At 35.5% G+C, this 26166-nt stretch overlaps 3 protein-coding genes across 3 annotated transcripts; 2 read left to right on the plus strand and 1 right to left on the minus strand.

The window, feature by feature from the left end:
* The first annotated feature begins 467 nt into the window (after positions 1-467).
* On the plus strand, positions 468-5371 carry penkb (proenkephalin b). The gene is made up of 3 exons (XM_067401581.1): positions 468-1255; positions 1407-1547; positions 4491-5371. The coding sequence occupies exons 1-3, from the start codon at positions 1250-1252 to the stop codon at positions 5085-5087; spliced, it is 744 nt and encodes a 247-aa protein (XP_067257682.1). The 5' UTR covers positions 468-1249; the 3' UTR covers positions 5088-5371.
* A 5390-nt stretch (positions 5372-10761) lies between these two features.
* On the plus strand, positions 10762-19554 carry sdr16c5b (short chain dehydrogenase/reductase family 16C, member 5b). Its single transcript, XM_067400263.1, has 6 exons — positions 10762-11447; positions 11869-12000; positions 16272-16371; positions 16459-16603; positions 17828-17953; positions 18630-19554. The coding sequence occupies exons 1-6, from the start codon at positions 11127-11129 to the stop codon at positions 18724-18726; spliced, it is 921 nt and encodes a 306-aa protein (XP_067256364.1). The 5' UTR covers positions 10762-11126; the 3' UTR covers positions 18727-19554.
* Positions 19555-20589: 1035 nt separating this feature from the next.
* Positions 20590-26055, minus strand: chchd7 (coiled-coil-helix-coiled-coil-helix domain containing 7). The gene is made up of 4 exons (XM_067400265.1): positions 25927-26055; positions 24299-24382; positions 24027-24125; positions 20590-21477 (listed from the first exon to the last, which is right to left on the minus strand). Exons 2-4 carry the CDS (start codon positions 24356-24358, stop codon positions 21373-21375), a joined length of 264 nt encoding a protein of 87 aa, XP_067256366.1. The 5' UTR covers positions 24359-24382; positions 25927-26055; the 3' UTR covers positions 20590-21372.
* Positions 26056-26166: the final 111 nt, after the last annotated feature.

Below are 26166 nucleotides of genomic sequence, written 5' to 3' on the forward strand. Positions count from 1 at the left end.
AGAAGCTTTACACTGATAACTGGTATATAATTTTGGCTGCACAGCAGCTCTTAAAGAATAGTGTCAGTGCAGGCAGATCAAAGCATTGTTGAATATCAAATGTCAAGTCAAATCGTGGCAGTTGTGGCCTAATGGATAGAGAGTCGGACTTGTAACCCAAAGGTCATGGGTTCGAGTGTCAGGTCCGGCAGGGATTGTTGGTGAGGGGAGTGAATTTCCAGCACTCAATACCACGACTGAGGTGAGACCCTTGAGCAAGGCACCGTACCCCCAACTGCTATATACTGCTATAACCCTATAATGCTTTAAGAGCTCGCTCAGGTACTGGGGAGCTAAACCATTTAGTGCTTTGTAAGTAATTAGCAAGATTTTAAAATCTATACGATGTTTAACAGGAAGCCAATGCAGTGATGACAGAACTGGGCTAATATGGTCATACTTCCTAGTTCTAGTAAGAACTCTAGCTGCTGCATTTTGTACGAGCTGTAGTTTATTTATCAGGCGGGAGGAACAACCACCCAGTAGAGCGTTACAGTAATCTAGCCTCGAGGTCATGAACGCATGAACTTACTGTTCTGCATTCTTCACTGAGAGCATATGTCGTAGAAAAATAACCCAAGATTTCGTAGAGTGTATATGTTTTTCAGTGTTTTTCAGTGTTTTCTGTGATAAGCTGTACATGTTGCTGTCCTCTCAAATCTGAGATCATTCCAGGAATATTACAAAAATCCGTTATGTTCCTATCAGCAATGCCAGGCTGTTCTCGGTGGACGCTATACGGTGTTTTTGATGGATGCTAGGTATGATTATTTATTAAACATGAGAAAACATAATATAACGACATTACCATATGTTTATAGTTTACTTAGACATTCATTTCAGAGTAATGACACTAATTTGAATAACAAACAGTTCCACACATTATTCTCTGAGGTCTGTTTCTAGACAAAAGAGACAGATCAACATTCCCCTGGGCAAAACCAGACATTAATGCCAAAATAAACATCATACAAAGTTGTAAATATGACAGGAGCATCAGAAGCACTCGGTGTACTAGATTGAGATTCAATGATGTCCACCCCCGATTCCTCACACACACACACACACACACACACACACACACACACACACACTCTCTCTCTCTCTCTCTCTCTCTACAAATCCACTCTAGGGAGTAACACAGACTCGTGCCTTTAGTATTTGACGAGATTTTACACGCACCAAACAAACTGGAGTAACTGGCACAGTGATGAAGGTCAGTAAATCTGCTTATAAACAAACATTTCCAGTGATATTCTGAAATGCCTAATCGTACTTTGTTATTTTACGGCACTAACTTGAATAAATGTAAAGATACAAGGCGTTGCATGGAGTGAAAACTGTGTACTCTGTGTTTTTTCCTGAAGACCCTGACAGTTCCCATAAGCTCCAGGTGGACGCTGCTGCTGAGCGCGTGTCTGACGCTGACGGCGCGCGCGGACTGCGGCGAAAACTGCGCGTTGTGCGCGCGGCAGCTGCCTCTTCAACTCAAAGATATCAACTCCATAGTAAGTCTGCTGTTGTACTGTATATTCTGTATACACACACATAGGTGTATAACCACACATACACGAAGAAAACGGGATGAAAGTACAGATTTGAAAGTCATTTGAAAGTGAAAAATTCAAAACGATAAATGCTACTAAATATTATTTAGGATATAAGCTATTTTTGCATACATTTTTACGCAATTTTTTAATGTTACGTTTGCTCAATTAAAACAAATAAACGATTTCGTTCATTCTTGCACCTCTCTCTATCTCTCTCTCTTATCATTATTAAAATTATGTATTGAAGAATTCGTCTAGACTTCTTCGGAAGATGATTTAACGGATTAACTGGAGGCAGATGTCGGACAGACGGTCTTTTATTATAATAAAAACACTTCATATAGGCTTATAGGTCTGCTACGAGTCTGTGATTATTGTTTTTATTCTCAGCAAATAATCAGGAATCTAAACGAGCTTAAAAGCTTCAGAAGTGACTTACTAAAAAGCCTTAAATGCTCTATTTCAGTTGTGAAATTGTGTAGAAATGTGTTAATATTCAACCATCATCACCTCTAATGGATCAAATTAAGTGATGGCGTGACCAAGTAATCGATGAGAAATGTCATAGCAGAATGTTATTCATCTTAAAAGATGCTGTACTTTATATTTACAGCAACAATTCATAAGAAAAAAAACAGTTTTCTCCTGGAGTTCTGACATTGTTGAAGAAAATTTGGTGGAAAACGAATGTAAAACATGCACTGAATCAAAGAATATACACAGTTGCTATCAGATCATGTGAAGTTTTGTCATATTGCTGCAGTTTTGGGTTAAATTACATGTTTTAAATGATTCAGGCTTCAGTGTTTGGATGTAAATGATGTGATATGTGAATGGTTGTGCTATAGATGATAATGCACAAACATATCTGGAAATGATGAAGACTAAAGTATAAAAGAGATAAATGATAATAATTCACCTGGATAATTCAGAATCATGCGTTTTCAAATCATTATGCTGTTATTTATTCACTGACACACACACACGAGAATAGGATCTTTGGAGAATTGTCAGATCTTTTCTATAAAATGAAAGTTCTCCAACAAGGATTTGGGGTAACACTTCAGTTTAGGGTCCAATTCTCACTATTAACTAGTTGCTTATTTTTATATTATTAGGATATTGGCTGTTTATTAGTAAAAAATAAAGCACATGTGACCATATTCTACATCCCATTATCCTTCCCAAATTAAAATGACCTTACTAACTATTAATAATAATGTGACTGGATTATGTTTTGTCTTTTTTTTTTTTTTTTTTGTCTTTTGACATGAACTGACATTGCATTATTATTATTAATAATATTTTTAAAAAATAACAGCAGTAAATAATTGGGAAGGCATGAGGGAGTGAAAATAATCGCAGATATGTCATTTTTGGTCATGAGAGGGGACGCGTTCATGTCAAGCATCATGTCAGAGAGATTTAATGTTTACAGAATTGTGATGCATGTCCTGTTCTCTGTGCTCTTGTTCTGTCATCAATGTTCAGTTTTGCCTTGATCCTGTTTCCCTCGCTCTGCTTGCTTTTGTTCTGTGTTCGGTGTTTTGTGTGCTTCTGTTGTTTTTACATGAATCTGTATGAACACTCTAAATATGCTGGGTTAAAAACAACCCAAGCTGGGTAAAATATGGACAAACCCAGCAGGTTGGGTTAAAGTGCACCTATTATGCCCTAACAAATAATGCCCTTACAAATTTGCCCCTATTTGGGGGTGAGCAAAAACATGCCTTTTACTATATTAATGTATTGCTGGGTAAAAAAATAAATCCAAAATTGGTTAAAAAAATGGCTGGGTGAAAACAACCCAATCCCTGGGTTTGTCCATATTTAACCCAGCATTTTCTAGAGTGAATGTGAACACTTGACCGATTTCAGCAGCAGCTTCAGTGTTATAATGAAGGGGGCGGGACACTTTAGATTCTAGAGAGCATTTGATTGGTCAGAAAATCTGATGAGAAGCTGAAATGCCAAAGCATCAAAATCAGTGATCAATATTGACGGAAGTGAGAGACTGTACGCTCTAAGAAATGCTGGGTTAAAAACAACCCAAGTTGGGTTGAAAATGGACAAACCCAGCAGTTGGGTTAAATGCTTGGCTAACATGCTGGGTAGTTTTATTTAACTCAACTATTGTTTAAAAATTACTATATGGCTTGCTTAAAATGAACCCAAAATATGCTGTAGATTAACATTTATTAATATGTTTAATACATGAACATTTATTAATAAGTTTAATTAATAATTATTAAACAATAAACATTTATTAAATTGATTATTAATAAATGTTCAGCTTCTGATTATTATTGTTGCCTCTATAATTATATGTCTGATTTTTAATTTCCAATCTATTTTGGGTTCATTTTAAGCCAGACATATAGTAATTTTTAAACAATAGTTAAGTTAAATAAAACATTTAACCCAACCACTGGTTTAAAACAACCCAATCGCTGGGTTTGCCCATTTTTAACCCAGCTTGGGTTATTTTTAACCCAGCATTTTTTAGGGTGTACTCAAAGCCAAAAAACTTCAATTTTGATTTCACGGGGACTCTAAAGAATCCGCATTGGATCCTGTTTTCTGCAGTTTACCAAATGTCACAATACTGATTCATGTTTGTGTGTTGGAGAGAGTACGCTATTGGTGTATTTGTGTTGAAATGTCACTCTGTATTAGTGTTTCCATGGTTGCCCACAAGCTTAGCACAACCTCTACACCTACTCATCCCCTATCATCCAAAACACACGCGCTCATTTGCATATTGCCCAGGTAAGGATTGAGAGAGAGACGAGGGAGAAAATATCCTTCTTTGATATCCTTAAATTGATGTTAGTGTAAAAAAGAGACAGCCGTTAATTTCTCTGACTTTTGTGTTTCCCATTGACTGTACATTTTCCGCAGGAATGCGTGTTGGGGTGCGAGGAGCATATGAACGCCGGCGGCTCTTGGAGTCTGTGCAAGCGATTCATGCAGAAAGCTGATGAGTTTAACCAAGGGTCCACAGAAACTGAACACTTGGACACCCAAAAACACCGTGAAGACAAAAGATACGGTGGCTTCATGAAACGTTACGGGGGATTTATGAAGCGTTATGGAGGATTCATGAAGAAGACCGCAGAGTTGTATGGATTGGAGCCGGAGGATGTCGACCAGCGCAACGCGATCCTGACCAATCATGATGTTGAGATGCTGACCAATCAAGTTGAGGCTGATGGCGAGAGGGAGGCGGCTCTGAAAGACGAGGGAGGAGCTCAGGGTTTGAAGGGTGTGGCAAAACGTTACGGGGGTTTTATGAGGAGGGGAGGTCTTTATGACCCGGAGGGCGTGGTAAAGGCACTACAGAAACGTTACGGGGGCTTCATGAGGCGGGTCGGTCAACCTCAGTGGTTGCAGGAGAACAAACGCTATGGAGGCTTCTTAAAACGCTCCCGAGAGGAAGATGAGGCTGAAAATTCATCAGGGATAGAAAAGAGGTATGGTGGATTCATGGGGTTTTAAGCACCCTAGTCCACTTCCTCTCGAGAACCGACATGCTTATAATGTGCTCATGAGTGTTCGTCGTGTCCTTATTGTGATACTGTGATTTACTGTGAATAAGACCATCGTAAAAGTGCATCTGAATTCACCTTTAGGTGTTGTGTAGCAGATTTTACACTGTACGACAACCAGTCCTTTTTTAATCAACTCTACAAATCTGGTCTGCATGAGACATTCATTCTTAAATATGACAGACATTTACTTGTCTTTTACAGAGATGTATATTTTTTTGGGCGGCAGTCTGAATCGTGTCATTTGCTTGAATAAACTGCTCGAAACTGCACCAGACTGTGTGTCTTGAATAGAAATGCTGAAACAGACATCAGTCTTCTCTAAAGTGGTTTGAGCCTTTTGTTAGCCAGCAAAAGCGAGTAGTCTTCTGAATTGTGCTGAGATTATGATGATGTCTCTGGACCAAGTGCGTTTATTTAAAAGTAGTAGTGTCATTGTGTGGTTCATGATGTGAGCTAGCAGCGAGAAGCACTTCTGCTAATGGCGCGACTATCATGAAACTCATACAATCAAGGCAAGGGGGATTCGAATTTGTGCAAGTTTTCACAAAGATCTGTAAGCATGCATGGAAACTTTATCTCTCATAGAAGATCAGGCTTTGTTATACAGATTACATAACATTAACTACACTCTAAAAAATGCTGGGTTAAAAACAACCCAAGTTGGGTTGAAAATGGACAAACCCAGCAGTTGGGTTAAATGTTTGCCCAACCTGCTGGGTAGTTTTAGTAATTATGTCTCTAATTTTTAATTTATAACCTATTTGGGGTTCATTTTAAGCCAGCCATATAGCAATTTTTAAACAATAGTTGGGTTAAATAAAACTGCCCAGCTTGTTGGACAAACATTAAACACAACTGCTGGGTTTGTCCATATTTAACCCAGCTTGGGTTTTTTTTTTTTTTTAACCCAGCATGCTATTAATGTTTATTTTTGAGTGAGCTTTACACATTACATATCTATGCCAAACATCTCTCACCTTTGATCTACAGCATAACATTAACCCTTCAAATGCTAAACAAGATCTCTATGGGGCATTAAATAAAAAGTCTAATGTACGTTTGGTAACGCTTTATTTTACAGTGTCTTTGTTACACATGACACGTACTTACTGTAGTAATAACAGTAAATTATGCATAATTACTAACTAACCCTAAACCAAAAGAAATTTCCAACTTTGATCATTTAAACAAAACTTTCATCTCCAAAATCGGGTCTTGAACACAAGTCACGATGAAGTATCGTCCTGATAATCCTTTGTAAAAGGTGAAGATTTAACCTGGTGTTTATGTAAATAAATGTTCTAAGACCCACCTATTAATTCCCCCACCATAATCAAATGAGCTGTACGTTTTTTTAGTTCACTGTATATAGTGATTCGAGACTAAGGATAAAGGTTTAATTCACTAGTCACATCAAGCAGCCAAGAGACTGTTTTTCTCCCATGTGCGTGTCGTTATTATGGGAGTTTGCGGGTGTCAAATGATTAATGCTTTCATGCATATATGGAGGTATAAATATAATGGACCTTTAAAATATATGGACTTCTATAGAGGTCACTACATTGGACAGCTATTCAAAAAGCATTTTCTTGCATATGCATGGGTTTTGATTGCATAGTTGCACATCAGCCTCTACAGTGGACATCATCCTATGCATTGCATGCCGTTGTATGTTGATTTTTTCCCCTCCAAACCAAGATGGCCGATGACCAGTCCGAAAGTCGCCAAGTTGCTCCGGAATATCCATCCATTCCTTCTATCCTAGGATCTTGAAGGTAAAAAAAAATGTTGTAGCATCAAGCAATATCTAAAGAGTCAGATCACAGTTAAATTTTCCAAGTACTGATTTTAGATTGGGAGAAAATTCTGATTAATCATCTGTTCACTAAAGTGGACATCATGCACCAAAAGCTATATTTCAGCTACAACTAATACTATTACTGTGACTGTTGTCCATCTGCAGTAACTTTTTTGACTGTAAATAAATGTATTTGTGTTATAAGAATGTAATTTGCATTAACATCAATAAAGTAATGTGATTACGTAATGCACGTTACTTGCAATGTGTTACTTAACTCGTAACATCAAAATTACTTGTAATGCATTACTTTACTCGTAACATCAAAAAGTAATCTCATTACATAATGCACATTACTTACAATGCGTTACTTTACTCGTAACATCAAAATTACTTGTAATGCATTACTTTACTCGTAACATCAAAAAGTAATCTCATTACATAATGCACATTACTTACAATGCGTTACTTTACTCGTAACATCAAAATTACTTGTAATGCATTACTTTACTCGTAACATCAAAATGTAATCTAATTACGTAATGCACGTTACTTGCAATGCATTACTTTACTCGTAACATCAAAATGTAATCTAATTACGTAATGCACGTTACTTGCAATGCATTACGTTACTCGTAACATCAAAAAGTAATCTCATTACATAATGCACATTACTTACAATGCGTTACTTTACTCGTAACATCAAAATTACTTGTAATGCATTACTTTACTCGTAACATCAAAATGTAATCTAATTACGTAATGCACGTTACTTGCAATGCATTACTTTACTCGTAACATCAAAATGTAATCTAATTACGTAATGCACGTTACTTGCAATGCATTACGTTACTCGTAACAGCAAAATTACTTGTAATGCATTACTTTACTCGTAACATCAAAATTACTTGTAATGCATTACTTTACTCGTAACATCAAAATGTAATCTAATTACGTAATGCACGTTACTTGCAATGCATTACTTTACTCGTAACATCAAAATGTAATCTAATTACGTAATGCACGTTACTTGCAATGCATTACGTTACTCGTAACAGCAAAATTACTTGTAATGCATTACTTTACTCGTAACATCAAAATGTAATATAATTACGTAATGCACGTTACTTGCAATGCATTACGTTACTCGTAACATCAAAAAGTAATCTGATTACGTAATGCACGTTACTTGCAATGCATTACTTTACTCGTAACATCAAAAAGTAATCTGATTACGTAATGCACGTTACTTGCAATGCATTACTTTACTCGTAACATCAAAATTACTTGTAATGCATTACTTTACTCGTAACATCAAAATGTAATATAATTACGTAATGCACGTTACTTGCAATGCATTACTTTACTCGTAACATCAAAATGACTTGTAATGCATTACTTTACTCGTAACATCAAAATGTAATATAATTACATAATGCACGTTACTTGCAATGCATTACTTTACTCGTAACATCAAAATTACTTGTAATGCATTACTTTACTCGTAACATCAAAATGTAATATAATTACGTAATGCACGTTACTTGCAATGCATTACGTTACTCGTAACATCAAAAAGTAATCTGATTACATAATGCACGTTACTTGCAATGCATTACTTTACTCGTAACATCAAAATTACTTGTAATGCATTACTTTACTCGTAACATCAAAATGTAATATAATTACGTAATGCACGTTACTTGCAATGCATTACGTTACTCGTAACATCAAAAAGTAATCTGATTACGTAATGCACGTTACTTGCAATGCATTACTTTACTCGTAACATCAAAATTACTTGTAATGCATTACTTTACTCGTAACATCAAAATGTAATATAATTACGTAATGCACGTTACTTGCAATGCATTACTTTACTCGTAACATCAAAATTACTTGTAATGCATTACTTTACTCGTAACATCAAAATGTAATATAATTACGTAATGCACGTTACTTGCAATGCATTACGTTACTCGTAACATCAAAAAGTAATCTGATTACGTAATGCACGTTACTTGCAATGCATTACTTTACTCGTAACATCAAAATTACTTGTAATGCATTACTTTACTCGTAACATCAAAATGTAATCTGATTACGTAATGCAAGTTACTTGCAATGCATTACTTTACTCGTAACATCAAAATGTAATCTGATTACGTAATGCAAGTTACTTGCAATGCATTACTTTACTCGTAACATCAAAATGTAATCTGATTACGTAATGCACGTTACTTGCAATGCATTACTTTACTCGTAACATCAAAATTACTTGTAATGCATTACTTTACTCGTAACATCAAAATGTAATCTGATTACGTAATGCAAGTTACTTGCAATGCATTACTTTACTCTTAACATCAAAAAGTAATCTGATTACATAATGCACGTTACTTGCAATGCATTACTTTACTCGTAACATCAAAATTACTTGTAATGCATTACTTGTAACATCAAAAAAGTAATCTGATTACGTAATGCACGTTACTTGCAATGCGTTACTTTACTCGCAACATCAAAAAGTAATCTGATTACGTAATGCAAGTTACTTGCAATGCATTACTTTACTCGTAACATCAAAATGTAATCTAATTACGTAATGCACGTTACTTGCAATGCATTACGTTACTCGTAACATCAAAAAGTAATCTGATTACGTAATGCACGTTACTTGTAATGCATTACGTTACTCGTAACATCAAAAAGTAATCTGATTACGTAATGCATGTTACTTGCAATGCATTACTTTACTCGTAACATCAAAATTACTTGTAATGCATTACTTTACTCGTAACATCAAAATGTAATCTGATTACGTAATGCAAGTTACTTGCAATGCATTACTTTACTCGTAACATCAAAAAGTAATCTGATTACGTAATGCACGTTACTTGCAATGCATTACTTTACTCGTAACATCAAAATTACTTGTAATGCATTACTTGTAACATCAAAAAGTAATCTGATTACGTAATGCACGTTACTTGCAATGCGTTACTTTACTCGTAACATCAAAAAGTAATCTGATTACGTAATGCAAGTTACTTGCAATGCATTACTTTACTCGTAACATCAAAAAGTAATCTCATTACATAATGCACGTTACTTGCAATGCGTTACTTTACTCGTAACATCAAAAAGTAATCTGATTACGTAATGCAAGTTACTTGCAATGCATTACTTTACTCGTAACATCAAAAAGTAATCTGATTACGTAATGCAAGTTACTTGCAATGCGTTACTTTACTCGTAACATCAAAAAATAATAAGTAATCTGATTACATTATGCATGTTACTTGTAATGCATTACCTGGAACACCTGATAGCTAGGTTTTCTCAGAGGAGAGCTGTTAGAAATGTGTCCATCTTAAACATAATCAGAATTAACAGCTAATAAGGGGTAAATCAACATACTCTGGTACAATGGAGGAAGCATCTGATTTGGGTTTCCAGTTTTACCATGTCAGGTTGTAGAGATCTCTGATATCAGATACGTGAAGTTCAACTTGTATGAAGTTACAATATTTTGCATTTATATGTTTTGTATATATTTTATAGTTTTCACATGACTTTATATAATTTTATTGATTGGTTTGTTAAATGCACACAATATTGCTGTGTTATTACTGTATTATGTTTAATACCTTTTCAGTTTAAACCATGAATACATGGACATCTGGAAATATGTTTAAAAAATTACATTTCAAATCTTGTTTTTTCATGCCCTAAGAGCAATAAAAACACGTAGGGGAACAAATATTGACTGAGGTTATCATAATTCATGCATGAAAGGGTTAAACATATGCCGCGCCCATCACATCCTGTCCCGTTAGGACTCTTGGTACACGAATACTGAACTTTGTCATTCGGTAAACACGAAGCGTTATAACTGTGCAGCCAGAGCGAAGGTCGATAACCAAACCACTCGGAGAAAGGCGAAATGATGGTGCAAATCTGTCGTTATATTACTGAGTTTTAATCGAAACGAGTGAGGTAAGACACCAGTAGGGTTGTAGCGCACTAGACAACGAATAAATCCGATCATATGATTTTACATAATTACCTAAATTATTCAACTGTTGCGATATCGACATTGTTGAAAACGTTGAACAAACTGAAAAGTTGAATAAACTCGACTCCAAACGCTTGACCCTTGCGTCTCTAGGATCTATTCGCATCATCATGAACTTTCTCTTGGAGACTCTTCAGGTGCTTTTCATGTTGCTGGTCTACAGCTTAGAAACCCTCGTTCGGTTATTTATACCGGCTCGAAGGAAGAGTGTGTCCGGGGAGATCGTGTTGTTGACCGGGGCGGGCAGCGGCATCGGGCGCCTCATGGCGCTGGAGTTCGCGCGCCTGGACGCGCGCCTTGTGCTGTGGGACATCAACGAGGACGGGAATAAAGAGACCGCGCGTATGATTAAAGAAAAGCACGGAGCGCGAGCGTTCACGTACACCTGCGACTGTAGCGACCGGGAGGAAGTGTATAGAGTCGCAAACCAGGTAGAATATACAATTACACTTCATCACAAAGATATGCAGAACTCATACACGACACTATATAATGGATTTGTAAATTTGAATGTGACTGGTCTTGTCTGTCAGAAATGAAATGTCAGCTACCCGCAGGTGTTTTAAGTTGCATCAACACTTGTAATGACCATAAACATGATGCTTTCCACTCACTGTTTATTTTTAAATGTTTTTGTCACACAACCTTTACCTGTTTCAGCTGAATTTTCTTCATTTTAAGTGCAATCAAAATGGTCAAAAAAATACATAAATAAAATGAACATAATGACTAAGTTCTAACTTTGGCACCTGCTTGATACTTTTGATAGGTTTTTGATTTCAGTGAGTTTAAATTTTGACAGTATAATAAGAACAAGTGTAAATTATGACTGAATCTCTTTGTTTTATTAAGGTAAAGCGTGAGGTTGGTGATGTCACAATTTTGATAAATAATGCAGGGATCGTCACTGGGAAGAAGTTCATGGAATCTCCTGATGCACTCATAGAGAAGTCTATGGAGGTCAATAGTCTGGCACATTTCTGGGTATGTCTTTAATCTATCTATCTATCTATCTATCTATCTATCTATCTATCTATCTATCTATCTATCTATCTATCTATCTATCTGTCTATCTATCGTTCGTTCGTTCGTTGTGTAAAAAAGTTAGGACACCATATTGAAGTCCATGGATTTCTGTATCAGGGCATAATAAAAAATCATCTGGTCCTTGGCAGTTCTTAAAATTTGTAAAATAAAACCTCAGATGAATAACAACACATGACATATCACACTGTGTCATTATTTGTTTAGCAAAAATAAAGCCAAAATGGAAAAGCCTTGGGTGACAAACTTAGGACACCCTAAAGGCAGGAACACACCAAGCCGATCAGGCAGTTTTCTCAGTGTGTTCCGCACCGTCGGCTGAAGTTGGTCCTCATCAGCTTTTTTTTGGCCGATTCGACATGTTGAATCATCTGATCATTCTGAATGGCTGTTCAGCTACTGCCACCTGCTGGTACGGAAAGGCATTTAATCTTACGCAGGCGCAGAACAGACGTGCTACTTGGCCGTCGGCTGTCGAGCGTCGGTTTGGTGTGTCAGGCCAACTTTGGACCCAGACGCTGCTACTCAAAACCTTTGATTAATTGATCACCAGCAAGTGTGATCAACTCTATAAAAGCTGAAGTTCTGGCAGACTTCAGGTGTGTGTTAACACAATGCCAAGGAGGAAAGACATCAGCATTGATCTTAGAGAAGCAATTGTTGCTGCCATCATTTTGAGAAGGGTTACAAGATCATTTCCAAACGATTTGAAGTCCTTCATTCTACAGTGAGCAAGATTATTCACAAGTGTAAGACATTCAAAACAGACCCCAGTCTTCCCAGGAGTGGATGTCCCAGCATATTTACCCTAAGGTCAGGCCATGTAATGCTCATAGAAATTGCAGACAGCCCAAGGGCTACACCTCAGACTCTACAGGCCTCAGTTGATGAAGTTCAAGACAGAACAATTAGAAAAAGACGGGTCAAGCATGGCATGTTCTGAAAGGTTTCCAGGAGAAAGTCTCTTCTCGCTAAAAGAACATGGCAGCATGGCTTAGGTTTGAAAGTTGCTTCTGAACAAACCTCAAGAACAGAGTCCTTTGGACAGATGAGACCAAGCTGGAGAAGTTTGGCCATGATGCACAGCGCCGTGTTTGGTGGAAACTAAACGCAGCATATCAGCACAAACACTTCATACCAAAAGTCAAGCATGCTGGTGGAGGGCTGATGATTGCAGGCTTGTTTTGTAGCCCTGGGCATCTGTCATTGAGTCGAACTCCTCTGTATACCACAGTATTCTAGAGTCAAATGTGAGGACATCCGTCCGACAGCTAAAGCTTGGCCAAAATTGTGTCATGCAACAGGACAATGATCTGAAGATCAGCACCAGAATGGCTGAAAAGAAAAGAATCAAGGTGCTGCAGTGTCCCAGTGAAGTCCAGACCTCATCCCGACTGAAACTCTGTGGCGAGAGCTGTGCACAGACGAATGTCCACAAACCTCAATAAACTGAAGAAACGTTGTAAAGAAGAACGGGCCAGAAAATGATGACTTCAAGTTATTTCTGATAAAAGTGGATCTACAAGCAACTGAATCGTAGAGTGCCTAAAGTTTGTCACCCAAGGCTTTTCCATTTTGGCTTTATTTTTGCTGAACAAATAATGACACAGTGTGATCTGTCTTGTGTTGTTATTCATCCGTGTTTTTGTTTTTTTTTTTTACAAATTTTAAGATGATTTTTATTGTGCCCTGATACAGAAAACCATGGAGTTCAATAGGGTGTCTATCTATCTATCTATCTATCTATCTATCTATCTATCTATCTATCTATCTATCTATCTATCTATCTATCTATCTATCTATCTATCTATCTATCTGTCTGTCTGTCTGTCTGTCTGTCTTTATATCTATCTATCTATCTATCTATCTATCTATCTATCTATCTATCTATCTATCTATCTATCTATCTATCTGTCTGTCTGTCTGTCTGTCTTTATATCTATCTATCTATCTATCTATCTATCTATCTATCTATCTATCTATCTATCTATCTATCTATCTATCTATCTATCTGTCTGTCTGTCTGTCTGTCTGTCTATCTTTATATCTATCTATCTATCTATCTATCTATCTATCTATCTATTCGTCTGTCTATATCTATCTATCTATCTATCTATTCGTCTGTCTATCTATCTATCTATCTATCTATCTGTCTGTCTGTCTGTCTGTCTATCTTTATATCTATCTATCTATCTATCTATCTATCTATCTATCTATCTATCTATCTGTCTGTCTGTCTGTCTGTCTGTCTTTATATCTATCTATCTATCTATCTATCTATCTATCTATCTATCTATCTATCTATCTATCTATCTATCTATCTGTCTGTCTGTCTGTCTGTCTTTATATCTATCTATCTATCTATCTATCTATCTATCTATCTATCTATCTATCTATCTATCTATCTATCTGTCTGTCTGTCTGTCTGTCTGTCTATCTTTATATCTATCTATCTATCTATCTATCTATCTATCTATCTATCTATCTATCTATCTATCTATCTATCTATCTATTCGTCTGTCTATATCTATCTATCTATCTATCTATTCGTCTGTCTATCTATCTATCTATCTATCTATCTGTCTGTCTGTCTGTCTGTCTGTCTTTATATCTATCTATCTATCTATCTATCTATCTATCTATCTATCTATCTATCTATCTGTCTGTCTGTCTGTCTGTCTTTATATCTATCTATCTATCTATCTATCTATCTATCTATCTATCTATCTATCTATCTATCTATCTATCTATCTATCTATCTATCTATCTATCTATCTATCTGTCTGTCTGTCTGTCTGTCTATCTTTATATCTATCTATCTATCTATCTATCTATCTATCTATCTATCTATCTATCTATTCGTCTGTCTATATCTATCTATCTATCTATCTATTCGTCTGTCTATCTATCTATCTATCTATCTATCTATCTATCTATCTATCTGTCTGTCTGTCTGTCTGTCTATCTTTATATCTATCTATCTATCTATCTATCTATCTATCTATCTATCTATCTATCTATCTATCTATCTATCTATTCGTCTGTCTATCTATCTATCTATCTATCTATCTGTCTGTCTGTCTATCTTTATATCTATCTATCTATCTATCTATCTATCTATCTATCTATCTATCTATCTATCTATCTATCTATCTATCTGTCTGTCTATCTATTCGTCTGTCTATCTATCTATCTATCTATCTATCTATCTATCTATCTATCTATCTATCTGTCTGTCTGTCTGTCTGTCTATCTTTATATCTATCTATCTATCTATCTATCTATCTATCTATCTATCTATCTATCTATCTATCTATCTATCTATCTATCTGTCTGTCTATCTATTCGTCTGTCTATCTATCTATCTATCTATCTATCTATCTATCTATCTATCTATCTATCTATCTATCTATCTATCTATCTGTCTGTCTGTCTGTCTGTCTATCTTTATATCTATCTATCTATCTATCTATCTATCTATCTGTCTGTCTGTCTGTCTGTCTGTCTGTCTGTCTGTCTGTCTTTATATCTATCTATCTATCTATCTATCTATCTATCTATCTATCTATCTATCTATCTATCTATCTATCTATCTATCTATCTATCTATCTATCTATCTGTCTGTCTGTCTGTCTATCTTTGTATCTATCTATCTATCTATCTATCTATCTATCTATCTATCTATCTATCTATCTATCTATCTGTCTGTCTGTCTATCTTTGTATCTATCTATCTATCTATCTATCTATCTATCTATCTATCTATCTATCTATCTATCTATCTATCTATCTATCTATCTGTCTGTCTGTCTATCTTTGTATCTATCTATCTATCTATCTATCTATCTATCTATCTATCTATCTGTCTGTCTGTCTGTCTGTCTGTCTGTCTGTCTGTCTGTCTGTCTGTCTTTATATCTATCTATCTATCTATCTATCTATCTATCTATCTATCTATCTATCTATCTGTCTGTCTGTCTTTATATCTATCTATCTATCTATCTATCTATCTATCTATCTATCTATCTATCTATCTATCTATCTATCTATCTATCTATCTACCTTTATATCTATCTATCTTTATATCTATCTATCTATCTATCTATCTATCTATCTATCTATCTATCTATCTATCTATCTATCTATCTATCTATCTATCTATCTATCTATCATCAAGTCATGGTGAACATGGTAGTTTGTATCTCCTCTCAGATGTACAAGGCGTTTCTGCCCGCAATGATCGCTGGTAATCACGGTCATTTGGTCAGCATTGCCAGCTCAGCTGGACTCATTGGAGTGAATGGACTGGCAGGTAGATGTTCTCAGTTACACAACACAAATATCTCACTTAGAAGGAAGTGCGTATTTCACATTACAAATGTGCTTTTGATATTTACAGATTATTGTGCGAGTAAGTTTGCTGCGGTCGGATTTGCTGAATCAATGGCGCTAGAGCTGCTGGCCATGGGCTGTGATGGAGTGAAGACCACCATAGTCTGCCCGTTTTTCATTAACACGGGCATGTTTGAGGGTGCCAAAACAAAGTAAGAAACTGTTTGTCAAATATAAACAGAACCTATTATTCTGTATCGCTCAGAATACACGTTTTTTAATCAAAATGCAACTAACCATATAATCATGCGTTGTTAAGAATATTGCAAAAACAATTCCTATGTTGGGATCATAAAAAATGTCCAATCAAATTCATCTTAGAAATATGACAACATGGACATCCTCCAGGTAAAGATTTGCATTGTGCAGTGAATTAACAGCTTCCATGACCATGAAAACCACTGAAATTCAATGGTCAGATTTCTTATTCAGCTTATCTAATAGTTTTTCTCAGTCGCTTTGGTACATTTCTCAGATCAGAATTGAAATTCTCAAAACTACCTGTTCATTTCTCACATAATTGTGTCACTTGTGCACATCAAAAAAGCAGTTTCTCATTTCTTTGAACAAGTTGCAAATGCTTTGGTACATCCATGCAAATGATTATGTACAATTCTCTGTTGTTTCCTACATTATCAGTTGCTTATGTCATGTTGATCAAAATGTATTATATTGGGTCTCTGTTGAATAGTCTCACCCCCCACAACATTTAGGCACAAGCTCATAGCATAAGTCTTTACATGCAAAATGGTTGAACAAGTTATCATAATATGTCAAGCATATTTCTATACTTTCTATATTTCCATTAGACTTATATTATATTTCCATTCTCTTGCAATTACACTCACACATACACTAAGATGTAACTTATAATTGGCAATAATTGTCATCAAAACTTTAGCCATAGTTTCCATCAGAACGTCCCTCCAGAGTAAACGGTTATATTGAGAACATGACTAAACAATTTGACTGTCTTATCCGTACACAATGACACAAGGACTTTAGGACTTAAGGATTTTGAGTAAGAGAGTGGCTTTTGCAGGTTATCCATGGTGTTTTGCTATTTGTACAAATTGTTTTGAGAAATGCACTTACTGTTTTGCAAATTGTGAGTTTTATTCGAGAAATGTACCAAAGCGACTGAGAAAAACTGTAATAATTTTGCCAGTTTAGGGTCTGTGTAGTTCACTGTAATATTAATACATTTAATTTTAAGGATGTTTTTGTTCACTTTTGTACAGTATTTCACCAGTTGATGTCTACTGTGAAATTTGGGGAACATTTGATTTATCATCTTGGTTATTTTGCCAGTGTAAATTATTTGTCAGTTTCAGTTAGGCCCGTTCATAATGTGTGTGTGTGTGTGTGTTTTGCAGATTTCCTAGACTCATGCCTATTCTTGATCCAGAGTATGCATGTAGGAAAATTGTGGATGCTGTCCGAAGGGAACAGGTTTATCTTTACATGCCTCGAAGCGTCTACATCGCCATTGCTTTGAAGAAGTAGGTCATGCTGGACCTCAGTGTTAAAGATCTATTTTCATTTCATATTTCACAGTTATAAAACACACATTAGCTCTGTTTCCATCCACCTATGTTTATGCACATTTTGGGATATTGCATGAAAAACTGTGGATGGAAACACCAAGATGCGCATAAATTCTAAAAATGTGCATAAGAAATGTGTGTGCTGAATTGATGTGACAACAATGGAAACACATTTACCAAATAACTCAAAAAACTCAGGTGACTTTGCCTCAGCAGAGGCTGTGATTGGATAACCGATCATTATTGTGTTAGTTGAGAAAAGCATTGAATAGACTTCACAAAAAGTAACTTTAAAAGACATATTTAGGTATATTTACACAAGGTGGAATGAATATGAATAAAAAAATGAAATTATAATCTAAATATGAAGCTAAAACCAACAGTAGATGGCGGCAAATCACTGTATTACTGAGTGAGTCATTGAATCATTCATTCAACTGATTCATTCAGGATGAAGCAAGTGGCCTTCTTTATGAATCAATGACTCACTAGATTCGTTAAAAACAGACACGTGTGAGACTCAGTGAAGCAGAAATATCTGTTTGCTTTCTTATTCTCAAATTAAAAGTCTTGTTTGTGTGTTTAGTTATTTCGGTGTGCATGTATAACAGCTGCTTTCTCTGTCACACAGTTGTTTACCCACTAAAGTCGGCGTGCTGCTTGGTGAATATCTCGGAGCCTTCAACTTCATGGCTAAGTTCAAAGGTCATGGGAAAAAGAGCAATTAATTTTCCACCATTAGAGACAACCGGTGGACTGTTGGGAGAAGGAAACGAAGCAGAGCTGCCGGGAGCGATGGAAGAGTTACACATTAAACAAGCATGAAAAATTAGAGACATGGTTAAAACTGACCAATTTGCACTTCTTACATTCAGCACTTCCGTTTTAACTATTACAGTGAAGCAGTTTCTGTTTTTAATAATACCAACGTTAAGCCTCTTTAGCCGTTTACATTTAATTTGCACCCAAGAAAACATTATGATGAAGAAAAACTGACTCTGACTTTAGAAGTTAAATATTGTTTCTCTGTTGGTTTTTTAACATCTTCTTGACCAGATGTGAATTACCTTTTTTAATGACTCACTTAATGACTGATTGATTGTATAATGAAAGCTGGTTATTTGGTACATTATTTTTTAGCCTACTAATAAATCTGTGTTAATTATAATATTGTGTGCTTTTTTTAATCTATACACTTGTATAAATACATCAGCTCCACAAAAACAGTAAAACACGCACAGGATTTATGTAATTGTGGTGTATTAGTACTGGGAGCTTCGAATCATTTGTTTCGAACCAGTGTTTCGGATGCCAAAGTCACGTGATTTCAGTAAACGTTGCTTTACGTCATAACTGTTTCGAAATGTCAATGATTCGCCGCTAGGGGCGATGAACTCTGTGAACCCATGAACCAGTGTCTATATAAATGATTTACACATTTGTAGACATTTAATGACACATTTAATAAAAAATAAGAGTTGTAGTTAAAAGTCTCTTACTGGTCTGATTAACCAAACTCTCCACAAAACAAAAGTATTATTTAAATAGGTTTTGATTTCATAATGACTAGTTGTGCACTTGAGTGAAACAAGATATCAGTGAGTCCAATGAGGGACACAAAAGGATTCATATTGTCTATACGTAGGAGAAATTATATAAAAATATATATTTCAAACTTCTAAATGTGTGCCAGTGCTGTATTTGTTGTGAGCAGTGCGCCCCCATGTGGACACACCAATATCTACAGCCAACCACAAGTGCACTGGTTATGATGCTTTTAATTACCAGCATTAAGCTTTTACATTTCATTTTTGTCTTCTTTTTTTTTATCATTTTGGCAATTATAACATTCACTGACATCGTAAACGTGACACATTTTAATGCTTTTAAATTTAGTGGTTTTGCAAATGCATCTAAGTGAAAAAATAGTCCAACTCTAACCAAACGCGATGCAAATCAATCAAAAATCATAGCCAATCAGAAGAGCGTGTAGGCGGAGTCTCGTATATAGGCCTATGAACATTATTAAAAATACATACTGAGTGTCTGAAACAATTTTTGTGATAGAATACACTTGTTTGTTCACAGTTTGAACGTTGTTTCCTTTCATTTATTTTCATTATCCATCGCCTCTTTCAGTAAAGTTCTCACAAAATGGTTCAAACTCACATTAGATGCTTTTATCATTAAATTAAGCACAAAATCAGTGAAAATTATAATGAATTTAAACACATTTACAAAGAGCTCAAAAGAAAACACGTGACGCTTACTCATTTTAAAATCTTTATATTAATTTAAATGCAAAGTTGTCTTAATTGTCAGTTCATTTATTTATTTGACTGTGAATTATTATAATTCACATAATATAAATAAATTAAAAGGCAGGAAATTTTGTCTCAAGTTTTTCTTTCACTATAAACTGCTACATATAAGGGGAGTGGCTTAATTGCATCAGAAACGTCACTTTGTTCGCAGCCGATTGGTCCAGTTTGGGTTCGCAATCTCTAACCCAAAACCGCCAAATTTCAACCCCCTGCCAAATTATTCCCCCCTCATTGAAGTCTCTTCCTGATGACCTAATCCCAACCCCGCCCCTAATCCTAACCCCTCCCCCACACCTACTCCTAAACCTCCCAATACTAGGGGGTAATAATAATCTGGCAGGGGGTCGAAATTCAGCACAACACCGGATCAGGTGACCCTTAAAACTTCCAGCAGGCCTCTGGAAGGCACATTTCAAAGTATAATAACAGGCTGTATGTGAACTTGGCACGTTTCTTAAATCTCTGCAAATATATTACAATATTTTTATGCTGTAGTATCACTCAATTTCTGACATTATATTTCAGCTGTTTAACCATTTTTATCCCTTGCCCCAGTCGCTTTTGGCTTTCATGATGACAACAAGTGACGTACTCGAAGCTGTTCATGTCCTCCGACTGTTGAATTATGCGGGTTATATTGTTATAAATTTAATAAAACCTTACAGATTTCCATATCACTGCAATGTTGAATTAAATCATCAACTTGCAACTATAAATATAGGCTATCCAGCTTTTTCCTCATGCATACAGTACAGTCGAAGTGATATATACACTATCATCAACATTTGTAAACATTCATATGGTCCAGCTCTAAACTGATGAATGTGGACAATCAGGCATTAACATCACGAATTTCTGTGTCTATAAAATAAACTTGACACGACACCCACTCGTATTCAAAATGCGTTCACTTGTGAATAAGTGAACACACATTAAATTAGGCTGTAATTACAGTATCATACACAGAATTGCTGAAATGATACAGTCACACATTAAATTGTCCTCTTTCCCCACAGAACTGAATCCAGAGGGATGGATTAAAGTGTTGAGTCAGTAGGGCTTCCCTCCGAGGGCTGTGAGGATCTGCTCTCGCTCCTCAGCGGTCGGCATATCCGGCTTCACTCCGTCACGCCTCCGCTGCAGCATCACGGCATGCTGAATACAGGAAACCATGTTTATTTCTATGGGACTTTTCACACACACAAACACACACACACAAACTTTAAAAACCAATTAACCACCAAATTCGGCTCAGACCTTCAGACTGTTCTGACTCGGGTTGCTTTATCATTTCTAACGGATCCGACTTACGGAAATTCCATGCCAGCCATTGGTTAAAACATGCTGAGAACAAGCGAATTCATGTTACCATGTTGTAAGACATGTTAACAACATGCTAATTATTGCTAAAAACATGCTAATTCATGCTAGGATCATGCTAACAGCCTGAAAAAACATGTTAACAACATAATTCATACTAACAATGTGTTAAAAAAGGTTTGCAGCATGCTAGGATCATGTTAGCAATGTGCTAAAACATGCTAGCAACTTGGTAAAACATTAAAAATATAAGTAGTGCTAACAATGTGTTAAAACATGTTAGCAGCGTGTTAACGTGTTAACAGCATGCTAAAACATGCTAGCAACATAACACAGCAATGAGTTAAAACTAGGATCATGTTAATGTGTTAAATACATTAGCAAAATTCTAAAACACGGATCATGCTAACAACTTGGTAAAACATTTTAGAAAAACATGCTAATTCATGATAGCAATGTGTTAAAACGTTAACAGTGTTCATGCTAAAACACACTATGATCATGTTAGCAACTTGGTAAAACATGTTAGAAACACGCCAATTCATGTTAGCAATGTTAAAACATGCTAACAACCTGATGAAACAAAATCAATGAGTTAAAAACAGGTTTGCAACATGCTAGCAATGTGCTAAACACATTAGCAAAATGTTAAAACACAATAGGATCTTGGTACTGAAGTACCGTTACTCTACTCTAATAGCAGCTTCCGTTTCATTCCGACCTTAAACAGGATCACATTCAAGGTGGGATTAATGCTGCTTGTCAAAACAGCATAACAGAAAGTTTAAACAGGTCATAAAATGAAGAATCTGCCACCCTAAAGATCCCAGCATTACCAAAGCGTGGCTGATGTTTACTTTTAATGAAGTGCCCGAAGGGGCGGCCCAGAAAGAAGCTAATACAATGGAACCGTGGAATAGAATTATTAATTAATTATTTACATTAAGTTCCTGTCTGAACTGATCTTGGACCAGTCTGTGCAGCATGACTGAAGCCCAGTTTGGAGCTCTTTGTGTGGCAGTCAAAAATGACAAAAATTTATTTACTTTTTATTTCAGTCAAATGAATGAACTGTATTTTAGTTTGAATTTTTTTTTTTTATTTAATATTTTGTATTTTTAGGTGATTTTATGCTACTAAATTATATTTATGCAGTAGTTATTTCCTGTTAATCACTTTTTTGAGCATAAATGAAATTTCCAACTAAAACTGTCACAAATCTTAAATGTTTTGGATCACAGATTGAGGTTTGGTCTCTTTTTAAAGATGACACTTGACAAATTGCTGAAGTAGTTATAAAAAATAAAATAAAAAATAAAAAAGTTATAGTGGTTTAAGTTCATTGTTATGAAAAATGCACAAAAATTTTCCAAAACATGTTTTACTCTAAAACTGCAAGAAAAGTCAAAGCCATAAATCTAGTTATGTTTCAAATTTGAGGTTATCTCAAAAAAAAAAACTTTCAGTAAGATTTTGTTTGGGTGAGTACCAAACTTAATTGTTTTTGCTCAAAAAAGTGGCACATGAATTACTGTATATAGTGCGATCGTTCACAAGCGCGCTACAAAAGTGTGATAAGATTTGTACAATGCCGATGATATAATGTGCGACCCATATGAATTCTGTCTAGAATTCACTACTTTAAAACGCTATGGAGAAAGTCAAACATGATCTAAAGCAGCCACATAATCAAAAAAGACTGATGAAAAGAAGAGAAAACATCATAAATTAGAAAGCTTTTTAAATTACACACGACCATTCTTACTAGAATTGATCACGATTTATTGTATCTTTTGTGGTAAATTTTGACTAACTTGTAAAAATTAAATATATAATTAAAATATAATGAAAAATATATATAAAATACACCATATATCTAATGTAAACAAGGGTATGTTATCAACCAACTCTGCATGTGTGGAAGACTACGAAAGATTATTTTACAAAAATAAATAAACCTGACCTGGGACCCCGCTAAAACAGTTCACCCCAATGTTTAAACCAAATCTACACCCTTCCATACAAGGCAAATTTTTGCATACCTTTATTTCATAATGGTACATTTCTCTACAGAACATGGTTATGAAATGGTTAAATTATGCCTGGTTCAGACCACACATATTTTTGTCTGTTATGCTAGTCACCGTCAGATTATGCGACTTTGACTTTTAAATTCTTGCCATGTCGTGGAAAAGTAACATGTCAGACTACACGTTGCTTCCGATATTATAGAGACGGCGGAACTAGTGACTGACCAGAGTGTAAACAAACAATGGCTACCCGACACCCATTGTCATTTACGAATCACCAAAAGGGATTGTGCCGATTATCGGGCTGATATTGTGTAGTCTGAACCCAGCATTAGAAAGTCACGGTATACTTACCCAGTACTTCCTGCAGTTTTTATACTTCATGAAGTATGCAGAACACTTGCTCTTGTCATAGTTGTATGCATCCAAACATTTCTGAGAACCATCACTCTCCTATGCCAATGCACACAGACAGAGGACAGAAAGTTTCAAAATACAAATCCAATTTTAAAGAACATCATGATAATGCAAAACTTTGTGTCATTTTTAAATGTATTCAGACAGAAAGCATTTATATATATATTGTTTACATGGTAAATCTAACATGTTATTTAACCACAGCTGACCTCAATGCATGGGTTGATATCCTCATTCCGAACTTTCCGCACACTTGATTTGCTAGCCATCCTCTACCTGCATCGGTGTCGAAGCTGAAACGTCAGTCACACAAGGAATTGGGGATTTTTTTTTTTTTTTTTTCAGTTTCATAATGAACAGAATATATATTTAAACTTCTCATAAAAACATAAAAGGTCTTTAACATTGTGTTTTGCGCCATTGCTTTGGCAAAGTATCTGTCAAATGAACTGAAACCAGTTATTCGGAGCGTGTATCAAACTGCTAAAGTCATGTGATTTCAATAAACGAGGCTTTGTTACGTCGTATACAAAGTAAAAAAAAAAAAAAAAAAAATATGTTAACATATGAACCAGTGTCATATATATATATATATATATATATATATATATATTTTTTTTTTTTTTTTTTTTTTTTTTTACCTGATCTCAGATCACTTTTATACATTTGTAGAAATTTAATGACACATTTGTATAATAAAAACAATGAAGAGTTACAGTTAAAAATGTCTTGCTCTCCATAAAACAAATAAAACAAGCCCTACAATTTAAAGGTACACTATGTAGATATTATTATAGTCAATATTTATCACGCTATTCAATCACAATTAAATGGGGAGGGAAATGCTAAAACTGCTCATGATTTGCATCTTCATGGTTTTCTGATGCCAGTTAATGATCACATGGCATGCAGATAAAAGTTCTTTATCTTTTTAGCAAGCTTTAATTTGATTTAATTTCCAAATTCATTATATACAGGGCTGCACAAGATTGCCAAAAATGTATATTGCAATTATTTTGTCTTGTGTGATTTCTATTTGAACTGTGATATGATAAGCTCATATGAAAACTATATATTTTAATTGTGCAGCCTTATTTCTTTACTTTAATTTTACATTCAATTACTTTCATAAGCTCACAAAACTTCTGCAGTTCCCTCACGAACCCCTAGGGGAAACCCTGGTCTAGAGAAAACGTGGCTGGCTATACTATGAAGAAGAAGGTCAAATACTCATTCGAGATTTCTTCAACATTTCTTGAAGGGAACCAGGATGCAAGGACGTTAAAAAAAAAAAAAAAGAGTCATAATGAAGTTTTTATCTGGTTCCAGCGAATGCTGCACAGAAGAATTTAGAATATTTTCCAACAATGCAAATACTGTGGAAAAAATATAGTAAAACATCCACATATATTTTTATTGATTGTGGTAATGTATTTTTTGCGCAAATAAATGAATAACGAGATGACAAAGTATTAATGCGGCAATTTAAATGGCATCAGTACTTTCCGTCATCATCGCAAACCTACTATATGCACTCGTTACTTATAATGCACACGAATTCAGATCTCCACGACCTTTATCAAAGCTAAACTGGTTCAGTTCAGCAGTTGTGAGGCTATCGCACATACTAAACGACTCAAAATTAAAAACAAAAAATACTTAAATCGCTTCGAAACAACCACTAACCTCCTCAGTCATTCAAACTAGTGGAGAGAAGACCGGTGACATTAGCCCGGCTGAATGTAACGTAACACATAGCGTCTACAATTTCTATCAGCAAATTACAAATAAGCTGTGCTTGTCTCAAAACTATGAGTTTAACGTTACAAGTACTTACATTTTTGCGTGTCGCACAAAAACACTCAACCTTCCCTCATGTCATGTCAGCGCAGAGTATAGCGTATGTCACAACAACACAACGTAACCTAACTATTTGTAGGTGATTGACAGGCATCGATGGCCAATCAAACTGCGAGTCGGAACGCGTCACCGGTAACGGTCGCAAGAATTGTCACCTCTTTCATCCAATGGGATGAGGAAGATAACTCTTTTACCCTCCTGTTGATTAAACAGATAT

The sequence above is a fragment of the Chanodichthys erythropterus genome, chromosome 11, assembly GCF_024489055.1.
Source record: "Chanodichthys erythropterus isolate Z2021 chromosome 11, ASM2448905v1, whole genome shotgun sequence".
NCBI classification, from domain to species: domain Eukaryota; kingdom Metazoa; phylum Chordata; class Actinopteri; order Cypriniformes; family Xenocyprididae; genus Chanodichthys; species Chanodichthys erythropterus.